Below are 12,617 nucleotides of genomic sequence, written 5' to 3'. Positions count from 1 at the left end.
TTAGCGATCCAGATTTTCCGAGCAGTGTCTGGCAGCCTGGTTGCAAACTGGCATAAGGATATGTTGATTTTGGTGTGTTGGAATCAGGAGAAAGTTCTGCAAGTGCTGCTGGTGATCTCTCCCTATTGTGTGCTTTGGTTAGTCCTGACACAACCTTGAGCACTCACACTGAGTTCTGCATGGGTGAGATTGAATCAGAGGCCACAATTGCTCAGAGGCTGAGCAATGTTTTCAACAAATTCAGAAGTAGAATTGATGAGCACCTTCCCCAGCTTTGAAAATAACATTTTCCAATACTATCTGCTTCAGACTGTATTCATCAGAGAGTAGATGTGATCAATTTGGCCCCCAGCTGCTTCATGTGGAAAACCTTCTGTGCCTTTTTAACTTTTTGGAACAATTTTAGATTTTGAAGTAGGGGAAGGTGATTAGATGACAATAATTCAAAAAAAGTAGTCTGAAAGATCAGTTTTTCTCTAAGTGATTTTCAGCTCAGAGGGGTAATTCAGATATTTTTAGCTGCATCAGAAGTACTGTTGCTTGGATGGATTAAATCTTTTTGCTGTTTTGTCTTAATAAGTGTAATTCAAAAAGGAGAAGTTACACTGGGGAAAGGGAGAGGAGACAGCAAACATATTACCACAGTGCTATTTATTCTCCTAGTTAAATTTGGTATTTCACTAATGTCATGGTTTGACACTGGCACAATGCCAGTGCCTCTATGAAGATACTTTCTCTTTGGTAGCTGCTGTGAGATGTGACTAGGAATAAGCAAAGCAGGCTCTTACTTAGGGAAAAAGAACCAGAACTTTATTAACTACTCTACAACTACAGATAAAAAGGAACACACACACAGGGAAAATGAAAATTTCACAAGTGCATTTCTTCCTCCCCCCACCAAATTTTTAACACAATACATTTGGTTCTTCAAATCACCAACTTTCGGTCCAGCACTACTTTTTAGACAATCAATCTTCAGTTCATCAAGAGGAGAGGAGTCCTTCTTGTGCTATGGGCTTCCCCTGGAAACACAGTCGAAGCTTCGTGTGTTTCTGTGTCACTCGTGGCACCGCCCGGAGTACATCTGCCGTTGTGACTTCTTCTTTTTCATGTCTAGTGCTCTCACCACTGAACACGGACCAGAGCTGCTTCTAGGGTTGTCTTTTAAGGATGCTCTGTCTCAATCTAAAAAAGGCACAGTCTCTCTTTTGGGACACCTGTCCCCACAATCTCTCCTTTGGGACACCTGTCCCCCCCATATTTTTTCACCCTCTGGGGCCGAGGGGCACCAACACTGAACCCTCTTGGTTCTGTGGCCATTGCCTCCCCCTAGAATGCAGTCTCTGTATCACAAGGAACATGGTTCTGTCCATGGCTGTACAAAAAGAGTCCAGCAAAAGCCACTCCATCATCTCTTCCCACTAGGGTTCTTCTCTATTCTTCCACTATCTCTCACTCGCCCAGACCTCTCTCACACTGGCCCATTTCCTTCCTCATCTTCCACTCTATCTTCCAGGAGAGGTCAATGATCTGTAAAGTTCTCATTCTCCAAAAAGGGGTTAAAAGCTCCTACAAGCGGCCGGCTGAACCTCCCCCCTTCTCCGTCCCAGCCGTGCTGCCGGCGCAGGCCCATTTTTATCAAGCTTCAAGGTTACAGTCTCAGGCAGCAGCTCTTTCTCTCTCTCTCTGTGTCTCTCAGGGGGGGCTGCCTGATGGCTCCTGGTCTCTCTCTTTCTCTCTTCCACCCTTCTACTCCCGGGCTCAGGCTTACTTCTCTCGGCCACATGGCTTTTCCCCTCCCCCTGTCCAGCCAGCAGCTGGGCCGGGGCAGAGACCTGAACTCTTTCCCACCGGAAACCCAAGAGAGCCTCCCAGGGGAGAGCCCTGCTTTTAACCCCGTGTTCTCAGAGGCGTGTCCATGTCCCAATGGCCAGGTTAAATGCCAATATTAAAGTCTGAATATCCATTGGCCAAAAACACAGCATCCCAAAAAACACATTTCCTGTCAAACCACCACAACTAAATGTTGTTTAAAGCTAGAAATTGGAAGCCCTCCCCAAGAGGACACATTTGTATTCCCTTGTGCAGTTTTCAGTATGCTGGCGTGTGCCATAGGCCACTGCACTTTAGAAATGGGGAGGAGGCAGAAAGCCGTGATGTTGTGGAGGTGAGAAAGGTAAGACTTTTGACTCTTGGGAGGTGGGTTTGGTTACACACAAGTCTGTGTCACCAGCTTTCACAGAATCCTAGAACATGTAGGTTGTTAGGGACCTTAAAAACCATCTAGTTCCAGTAGCAACTTGATACAAAATTGTGCTGTTTTGGCTTTCGTGTTTAAGTTTTCTGTCAGAATCCTGTCGACTAGAAGAATTTGCATGGCTCCTCAGCATACATCCAGTATGAAACAATCAGATATGTGTGAATGCAGAATGTGGGGGTGGGGAGGAAGTAGTAGCAAGATTAAACTCCTGATATCAGTGCAGAAACATAAGTTTGAAAAACAGTTGGAGAAAGCCATCTCCTCATGTAAGTTCACAGATTTAACATGAGGTGAAGGTGTAATTTTACAGTTTTGTCCATGTTTCCCCCAGTCAAGTCCAGAAGGAGCAGCATAGTCCCATTATCCAACAGCATCACTAGCTCTGGTTAACTGTTGTGGGCTTACTAGTGAAACCACTGCTACTGCATGTGGTATTCAGTCAGCTCCAGAGCTGTTATGTGCAGGGCAGTTTTGCCAGCTGTGTCTGATATCTGATTCAGTATTTAATAACAGGCACAGATAGCTAAACTTCTACCAGACTTCTTGCTCTTGTTGCTTTTTTTTGCTCTGAAACTTATGCTTATGAACCTGATTTTAGCATCCTGTTTATAACAGCTGTCTTCTTGCTGATTTATTTTTCTGATGTTTTCATTCCTTTTCTCCTTTATTCTCAAAAAAAGCAATGTCCAAGCTAAGCCTTAAACTTCTTCCATCCTTTTTCTCCCAGCTCTCCTAAACTGCTTGTCTCTCAGAACCTTTGCTTAATTTCTTCTGAAATATACCCTGTGTATAAATTAAATACAGGCTTATACATAACTATTTCTAACTGCAGGTATTTCTAAAATTCCTATTGAGGTTAATTAAATATTAATATCTCCAGTCAAAGCTACTTCTGGCACTGTAAACTGGCTCATTTCCAGCAACTATTGCATGAAATTCCTCCTCAGCTGCTTTTGTAACTCATAATTAATTGGAAAACGGATTTCTTAAATCAGGGCATGTATGATTTCAGGGAGTACATGGACCTCCCTTATTAGAGTTTTATGTTTTAGCCAGTTAAAACCTCTTGAACTGCAGAAGTGTGCTGGATTTAACACAGTTGCAGTTCTAAAATTGTTTTCACTGAATCTTTGTCGGACAGTGGTTTTATTTTTATTACGTGGCAAAAATTAAAATATGACGTCCAAATCATTAGAGGTTTGGACAGGACTGTGGCTTGAAGTACTTTTTTTGTGTTTGTGTTTATCTTGGGTTCTTAAGTTAACTGTTTTTTTTCATGTATAGTGGTGTGGAGTAAAGCTTTATATGTACAGCTCTTACATCCTGAACTGTGCAATGGTTGCATTTACACCTGAAAAATAAGAAATATATTTGTGCACACAACACTGTTTTCTGCTAGTCTAAATCCAAGAAAAAAAGTATGTGTATCTAGAGAAAAATGTAGCTCTACTCCTGTATTCCATTGGGTTTGGGGTACAAAAGGTAGGGAAACAGAGGCTTTCAGGAGTTTCATAAAGGACAATTATCTCCTGCCCTTTCTGTTTAGTTGTTTAATCTTACAGATGTCTTAAACTGAGCTGTCTAACCAACTAGTTAGGTCAATCCTCAAGTGCATTTCAGTTCATCTGTCTATCCCAGTGGATTGCAATTGAGGTTGTACAAAGGGTATGAAATATTTGAGATTAGCTACTTTGTCTCATCGTCAAATTATGTGAAGAAGCATGGGTACTTCAAGATTTTCATCTAAATTGAAACAAGTAAAATCATATTGTTAAATTACAATCATGAAGATGAAACTCCAGGGAACTGTGATGAAAACATCAAATTAATTTACTGTTCTTGCTTGCTTGTCAGAATTGTTCTGAAGCTTGATTTTAATTTTCTTTTCTGGAGGCTTCATTGCTTCATTGTTCTCGCGTGTGTGAAAACAGACAAGGGCTCATATTATTAGTATTATTATATTTTATTTTGTTTCATTAGCTGTTGTTAGCCTCCCTAGTGTTTTTTCCCTGATTCTCCTCCCCATCCCACTATTGTGGTTGGAGGAGTCAACAAGTGGCTGGCATTAAACCACAGTGCTGATTTTGGTGCTTTTTGGCAGATTTATAACAACTTCACTTAGTTTCTCTCTTGTTTTGGCATCGCCAGAGAGTACAATTTGAGATCACCTGTTACTTGCAAGCTGCACTGTTGATGGTTTCAACCTGGACTGCATGATGGTCTCACCTGGACTGCATGCGGTGTTTAGCTTCACATTCTTTGCTCCTGTTTCAGCACAAAGGAATTCTATCTGCTTTGCCTCCATCTCTGGTAGATAGAGGTTGGTTGGGTGACAGCCAAAAGGTAGTGTACTGTATGAACAGAGGGCCATGTGTAAAAAAGTTAGTCAGGATTCAACAGCATTGAAAAACTGCTTCTTCTTGGACTGCTAACAAATAAATACAAGTGAAGGAGATGTTATACAAAAGTGCACTTGTGTTGTTTGTTGGGCTAACATGCAGAGAAGATGCAGAGATTTTCTGTATAAATCTTAGCGGGCTACTTCCATGGTGCCAGTTCTTCAGAAAGTTACCTTCATCCAGCTTGAGTCTGAGGTACTGCATCTTACTCTGATTCTCACTTTTATTAGCTGTGATTGTTTTGTTGGACTGGGGAGGAGTGGTGCTTTTTCTTTTCTGTACAATCGATGACAAAATGTTTTTAGTTTTAACTCTACACTGGTTTATCTTCTGTGTTTCTGGGAACACTGTTATGTTGTGTTTGACTCTGTAATAGGCACAGAGAAAGTACGGCAAGCTCAGGACTGCAAGGATCTCCATGTTGTAAACCCTGATTGGCTGTGGAGCTGCCTGGAGCGCTGGGACAAGGTTGAGGAACAGCTCTTTCCCTTAAAGGATGACTACATCAAAACACACAGGTAAGTACTATTCCGTCAGGGAATAGGGGCCATGAAAACAGGTTATTCTGATTTCTTAATAAATTGGTTTCTGACAAGTTCAGATGCTTATGGATTTTATGGAAGACCTCCCTGTTTTTGTCCATTTCTCTTCTGTTTAAAACTGAAGACTGAGGGATCAGGAGGCAGTTCAGTAACTAGCACAGTCAGGAGAGAACTTGTGGTAACATTACTTTCTTTAGCAGTTACTGTTGTTAGTTCTTTTAATTTGGAGAAGTTGCCCTTTTCAGTTCATCCATAAGCCGATGGAGGGTTATGGAGAGAGTGCCACCAAAGCACGGGATCATTTATGCTGCCAAAAAACGTACATACTTTGACTACATGAGGAACTAGTAAAGTATGGCATTTTTGGTGAAATTTGGTAGTGATGGGAAAGAGAGAAACGGGAAAATACTATAGAAAATTCTAAGAAAAATTAGAAGGTGTGAAGACAGGAGCAAAAACTGGAAGAAAGGAACTAGTGAGAGGCGATTTTGGGATGATAAGAAAGTGCTGAAAGAGAAAAGGTAAAAAATAATTAGTGCACTATGGGGTGACAGTAAATAGAAGATGGAGCAAAAAACATTATTAATAAAGAGGAAGTTAGACAATAAGAGTCCCCTGCATGAAAGTAGCATGGCTAAAGTAACTCATGACAAGGTACTGTCAAGCCAGCTTCTGCTTCTTGACTTATCTGTTTGGATAGACCCACATCCTGCAAGCATATCAGAGGATCTTCCTTTCCATGTTTAGACAGGAAAGAGCACAGCATAATGGGATTTCTGTATTAAACTGATACTGGTGTGATTGACTATGCTAGGGATTTACTTTCTACTTACAAGATGCCCTGATGAGGGCAGAACATGGGTGTGTTAGGCTTTGGAGACACCAAAAGAAAAAACGTGTGGAAGTTAGGGCATTTATCAAATGCAGCACTAGGTTGAGACACAGGATCCCTATAAGTTGTGAAAAAATATGTAGCCTGCTTATGGTTTGACTAGGATACTTAGTATTTAAAAAGTAGTATCTGATAGTTTTAAATCAAACTTTGGAATGTTTGCACGAGATGCTTAATTTGACACTGCTATGTTTGCAGTAGAAACCTGGATAGTCACTTGTGAATGGTTTTTTTTTGATGTCTAGATGAATGTTAGTCTTCTTCCCTCTATTAAATTACTCTTCCATTTTACTGAAACATAATTTTTCCTACTTCTGTATTTTCAAATACAATACCTTTTAACTTCATACTTACCCCCACACAAGCTTCAGTCAGTAAGATATCTATCTTAATGCAAATACCTTTACTTTAACCCAATATGTGCAACTGCTTTGGAAAAGATTTTCTCTTTAATGAAGCTGCTTGAAATAGTGATTACAGGTCCAAAGCACATAGAAACTAGGGGAGGGGAGAAGCCTGAGAAAACAATTGCATGTAAAATGAACTTAAGATAGCAAGAAAAGAATAGGTAAACTTGGAATTGGTTTACTGTGTTATTGCTACAAGACTACTTCAGAAACATCCATAGAAGCATCTGGTAAAAACTCCAGTTTTGTGTCACTTCTAGTATTTGTTACAAATTAATTGAATCTTTTTAACATAGCATTGCTTTCATGGAGCATAACATGCTGTTTTAGTTGATGATTTTTTTTAATTATTCAATTTGCTTGCTTTTTTTTTTGGTGGTACTTCATCACAATTGGATAGCATGGTGATTCCTGCAGACTGGTCTCTGAATGTTTCTGCTGACACTTCTGAAGTTATGTTTTTAAAATGCAGCAGGGTGATCATAGGCAGTTTAGTATTTTTAAAAGTTAGTTAGGTTGACTTGCAAGTTAATATTACGTGTTTATTTTCTCTCAGAGCAAATTTGGAGACCAAATAGAAAGATTGATACAATAGTCTGCTGTTCTCTTTGTTACATATATGCTGATTATCATGCTTTGCTAATTGTGCTGTTGTTACTACCTGGAAATAATTTTAGTAACTTTGTGTTTAGACAATTTCTAAGGCATACTCATTAATATTTTAGTAATTTAAACATGGCATTATCTTGTATGTGCAGTTTTCTGTTTTAAATTCAGTGGGACTTCAATGAGGTGGAGGAGAAGAAATGTTTCTTTAGAGATTTTCCAAACCATTTCCCTCTTCTGCTTTAGAAGAAAAGAGAATCCTCGTTTTTTATGTTCTGGTTAGATAGCTCATTTAAATTTCTAATGCAATTTTTTTTCTGAACTCCATCTAACAGAGAAAATAGCCCTGCCACGTTTCCAGATTCACCCAGCACATTTCAGACTGCATTGTTTCACCCAACGCCCATCCATCCAAAGTCTCAACCTGGTCCTGAAGTTCGAATTTATGATCCTAACACTGGAAAGCTGATCAGGAAAGGCACACAGACATCTGGGCAGTCAGTGTACATCCAATCTCCAGCTCCTCCCATCACTTTGCCAGTCCACGGTGAACACTCATCCTTCAGGTACCTAAAGCATAGCTAACAGTCACATTGTCTACATTTTTAGATTCTGTAGTAAATCTTACTCTCATTATCCTTTCATTTGATTAAATTGATATTTTTGCTTTACTTTGTTTGCTTTCTAAAAAGCCAAGAAAGTAAGCAAAAGGAAATAATCAGCTGAAGTCAGAATGCTACAATTCCAGATGCTTTCTGTGCCTCACTGAAGTGGAACTGGAAACCTCAAACCAAATAAATTCAGTGTGTAGTTTGTGTAGTCTAAATAATGTTACAGTAACTGATTGCTGAAGTGAGGCAGCTTGATGTTTCTTAAAGGGTCTTGGAATACTGGATTGTTTTTTCATTAATAAAATATACCTGATAGCATTTCATTCTTGTTTATAAATTTTTTCTTTTCACCTAATTCCTTCAAATGGATCATTAACTTTGTTTTTGAGGAGTATCAGAAGCAATGGAAGAGGTATGTAACTGACTGAGCATTGTGAAATAAGGCCATATGGCTGAGTGCTCATTACTAATCATTAGACCACTAAGTCAAGACTCTAATTGTGGAGGAGGAAGAGGCAGTCTGCTTTTTGAAGCACGGAGGCTAGTATCAATCTGAATTTTGTCAAAATTTGTGTTAAGATGCAAAACCACCCCTTGTCTCTTAAGGATGTGTGAAATATCTAGAATTTATCCCCAATTATCTAAATGAAAGATCTGACTTTCTGGAATTCTAACAAGCTCAGCAAGGCTTGTTCATTCCACTAGTAAAGATGTATCCAATTAAAGGCAAAGCTTTTCTTTGTAAAGTGTTATCTTTTTGTAGTCTTTTTCTGTTAGCTGTTTGTAGGCTTTTTCTTAATTCAGCTTTCCTCTTGTTTTCAACACAGGTTTTTTGAGTCTCTCTTGTTTGTGAAGATGTGCTGTTTTCAGTTCCTTTTTAACTGTGTCTGTCAAAGTATGTTTTTGTTTACTGTGACATGGTAAATGAGCATTAGAATCTTTAAGTAATTGACACAGCATGTATCCAGAGAGGAGCTATAAAAAGTTTTTTGGTTTTTTGGTCAGCTATTGTTGAAAGGAATTCTTCTAGAAATAGAGCTGGGAAGGTTTTACCTGTATGTAATTGTCATGACACTTGTAAGGTGCTTCACTATGATGGGCTAGGTTAATACATAATACATCATCAAATGCTTTCAAAAGAATAGGTTTTAATGGTTTCCCTACCTTTGTCAACAACGTGATGAAGAGTTTGTCCACACCTAAGCCTATTTTCCATAAGGCTGAGGTGCTTCTTCACTTGTGTATCATACTGAAAAGGAAGAAATATATTTTAGGTGTCCTCTTAGTTGAGTTTCTTAGGGCTTCTGACAGGTTTTGCAGGCAGAGTGAGTCTGTCCTTTCTATTCCTGTCTTCTATTTCAGTTCAGTGGGGGGTTTTTGTGACTGTCAGTGCTCAGAATTGAGATGTTTTAATCTGACTGTGAATCCAATTACTCTGTGCTGCAACTTTTACACCACAACTAAGCAGCTGTAAGAAAAGGGATAAGCATAAGGTCTATACTAAGAAAAATTATTTTCATTCACATTTCCCGTTGATTTTGTTGTAGTGGTGAAGTTGGTGACCTGTAAACCCTAATCTCTTAATTGGTATACATCTCTGTTCCTCAGGGCAGTTCTATCTATTCTTCTTCAGATCCTGAGGAGTGTTTTGGCAAAGTGTAGGAGAAAAGAAAGGCTGTGTAAATACCACAGTGCAGACAGAGCTGGAAGGCTATGAAGAAGTAACAAAAAGCTGAATAGAAGCAGCTCTGCTGTGTCTGACTGAGGAAGAGCTGAGGCAGTACTGTGAGCTTTATCTTCATGCATACGTCAGTGATAGCTTTTTAGAAAAGCTTCACATCTGCTTTAAAATTGGGTATAATACTTGTCTTAAGAAAAAACTACATTAGCGCAGCAATTTATTGGTAGAGGACTATATTTTTTTTGTCCTGACGGACTAATGTGCTCCCTTGTTCACATTCTACAGAAAGAGGGAAATATTTGTAACTAAGCCATTGATTTTTAAAAAGAGCTAAAGTTGTTGGCACTCCCAACTGCTCCTGTTGTGGGTGGGTGTAGTCAAAGCCTCCAATAATTTTCTTTGATAGTTTCTCAAATCTTCATCTGATTCTGAATTTCAGGTAGTGGGAAACAGAATTGCACTGCTGTGAGTGGAAGCCCTTGGGGACGTGGTAGCTGCACATGGCATAGCAATGGTTCTTGGTGTCTTAGACTAAGAATAGACCTCCTTGTGCTTAGGAGAGAGCCTCTTCCTTGCAGGGCAGATTATTGCAAAGGGCTTCAAGTTATCTGAATACCATTTCATAAGATCAGTTTCAGTTCTCGCTGTCTTGGGTTTCAACATTTTTAGTTTCTTTCTGGGATTCAACTTGAAACATAATTTAAATTGGATACAATTAGTTGAAATTTATACATGCAATTTGCAGCGAAACTGTCACCAGTGAGTTACAGGTGGTTCAGTTAAGGTAGTTAACATTTCAAGCAACAGGTCTTGCCATTGTGCTCAGCTCTGAGGCTTGAGCACCTGCTTCTTTATCATGGCTGTTGCAGCCCGTGCGGAAGAGTGAAAAAAGTTCGCAGTTGTACTAGAAGGAAAGGGAATGCAATGCTGCTCAGGGGCTGCTGGTGGCCACTAGCTCTTCTTTGTCTGAGAAGAGGAAGGATTCCTCTCTAAAAATAATCTACATGTCAGAACTTTGACATGCCTTATGTATCTCAACGATTTGCATTTTCATACAGAAACAGTATTCTGCAAACACCGCAGTAAACACTAAAGTTGTAATGGATCATGAGACATGTAATGTAGTGTTGTTCAAAGTAATGTAAAAGCTAATGGCAGCTTGGACTAGAATAAAGAAAAAGTTATACTGCAAGTTACATTTTAGTGAACACTAGTAATATGAGGCAAGGCAACACTAGTAGATGAGGCAAGGCTTAAAATATGGGTGTCATTTACATGTGAGAAGTTAAAAGTGGTACCCTGGTTTAAAATAATGCTAAAATGCACTGAATGCTTGGTTTGAAGAGGTGTGTCAAGCAGATGTTGGTGGCTTAAGCCATAGTAGAAGATTTGTATAATTTACTTTCACTTACAACATTTTTGTCTGATTTTATATGTACATTATTATAAAAATAATTACTATTTTTCCTACTTAATGTTATCAATGTTATTGTGATAGCAAAAATATGAAGTGCCAAATTGAACATGTGACTGAAATTTAAATATTTTAACACTTCTGTGATGATAATGGTATTTTAGCTTTTACCCTAATGTGTCACAGAAGGTGCTTGTTGCTTCCACAAATGTTGGCCCCACCCTGCATATATGTCCTTGTGCATGTAAGACTGTCAAGCACCAATGAACCTCTGCAGAGTTGAAGATGGTGTTATTTTTTTAAAAGCATTTATTAGTTACATTTAATTAGAAATAAATGTAAATTCTTGCGTTTTCATGTCATTAGTTCTTATTCAACTTAAAGGCAGCTGAAAATGTAAAAGCCTAAAAAAATAGTTTTGACAAAATAAAAATGTCTTAAAAACCTTTAAGAAGACTTTATTTCACATTGCTTTTGAAATGCTTTCATGAGAGGGCCCAGTGTTTCTTATCTAGTAGCAGTGGGAAAATACTGGAAAAAGCATACGAGAGAAGCCTTTAGAAGCTATTAATGCAATTATTTTACAGCTAATATTTGTGTGTAATGTAGTCAAGTATGATCTCATACTATTATACAAAAGGAGAAGTTCTCATCAACCATATGACAATGTGTTCTTAAAAATATGCTAGATTTATTTAGATTTATTTCTAGTCTAAGAAAATCTGCTTGGCTGTCATGCTGCATATAACTTCTCTGCAATTCTTGGAATGGTCAAGCTTGTCATATTTTTATTAGAGTTGTGTAAGATGCCTGTAGCTTTTGTTTGGGCCATTCTCTGATTTGCTAAGAATGTGAATGGCATCATCACCTTTTCTGCCTAGGTTATATAATAAAAAGGCAAGGAGAAATCATACTTTAAAAGAAACTCTTGGAAAATATAGTAGAATGCCATATTATCTTTGTCATCTACCTATGAAAATTACCATCTAAGAGCAATTTAATAGCAAAAGAAAACAGTGATCTTTAAAATAGAAAACATAGTAGAGGGGAGAAAAAAAACACACAACCCAAAAACTGGTAGCAGTAGTGAGAAACTCTAGCAAAAAAAACCAGTTTGCTTAGTTCATTTTCGCAGCATCCAAATTGTTTAAGCTCCACAAGAAATTCCACTGTACAGGAATAAGAGACTACAAAGGGACACATGTCTACTGTGCTGCTGAGTTGTGTGTGCTGCTGGGGGGTCTTCTGCAACAGATAGTGCAGGTCTGGGTAGCATGGCAGTGGCTCAGGTCTTTTCCCTCACAACCTCCCATTCAAAACAAGATTTCAAAATTTCCTGCACCTGTCCATGGCATCTGAGAAGAGAGATGTGCATTTCCAAAATATGAGCTGTCAAAATGAGCAAAATTGACAGCTTTGTATGGTTTCCAGATTTCATACATTCTGGAATTTAAGTACTGAGGAAAAAAAAAACCCTTGACATTTAGATAACCTTCTTCAGAAGTTGTCAAGTTTACCAAAGGAGAAATAATTTTGTAGGACCTTACCTATGGTTGACTGGATTTGTGTAAGTTAATAATGGCTTTTTTTATGGGGGACTGTTGGTCTTCAACTGATTCTTGTAAATCCTGGCTTGATGAGAATTAGCCATTCTGCATAAAAACTCTTGTCTGCAGAGACTACACTGTACCTTTTTTTCAGTCACAGTCATTCTCAAAAACAGATTGATGGTCTCTCAACTGGTAGTTGCATCTTGAAACTGTGATTTCAAATACAGTTGCTTTTATACTTGTTTTTGGTAGTCA

The 12,617-nt window shown here is 38.6% G+C and overlaps 1 protein-coding gene across 2 annotated transcripts in view; it reads left to right on the top strand.

Moving 5' to 3' along the window:
* The window catches only part of CTDP1 (CTD phosphatase subunit 1), a 101,008-nt gene that overhangs the window by 32,518 nt on the left and 55,873 nt on the right, over positions 1-12,617 (top strand). The window contains exons 9-10 of one of the 2 annotated variants that reach the window (XM_066557833.1): positions 5,036-5,177; positions 7,442-7,672. In XM_066557833.1, the coding sequence (XP_066413930.1) occupies positions 5,036-5,177; positions 7,442-7,672 (373 nt within the window). The remainder of the gene's footprint in view (positions 1-5,035; positions 5,178-7,441; positions 7,673-12,617) is intronic. The other variant, XM_066557841.1, reaches the window with a different exon arrangement.

The sequence above is a fragment of the Molothrus aeneus genome, chromosome 1, assembly GCF_037042795.1.
Source record: "Molothrus aeneus isolate 106 chromosome 1, BPBGC_Maene_1.0, whole genome shotgun sequence".
NCBI lineage: Eukaryota > Metazoa > Chordata > Aves > Passeriformes > Icteridae > Molothrus > Molothrus aeneus.
Note: the sequence above shows the minus strand (reverse complement) of the source record. Positions and strands in the feature narration are given on the sequence as shown.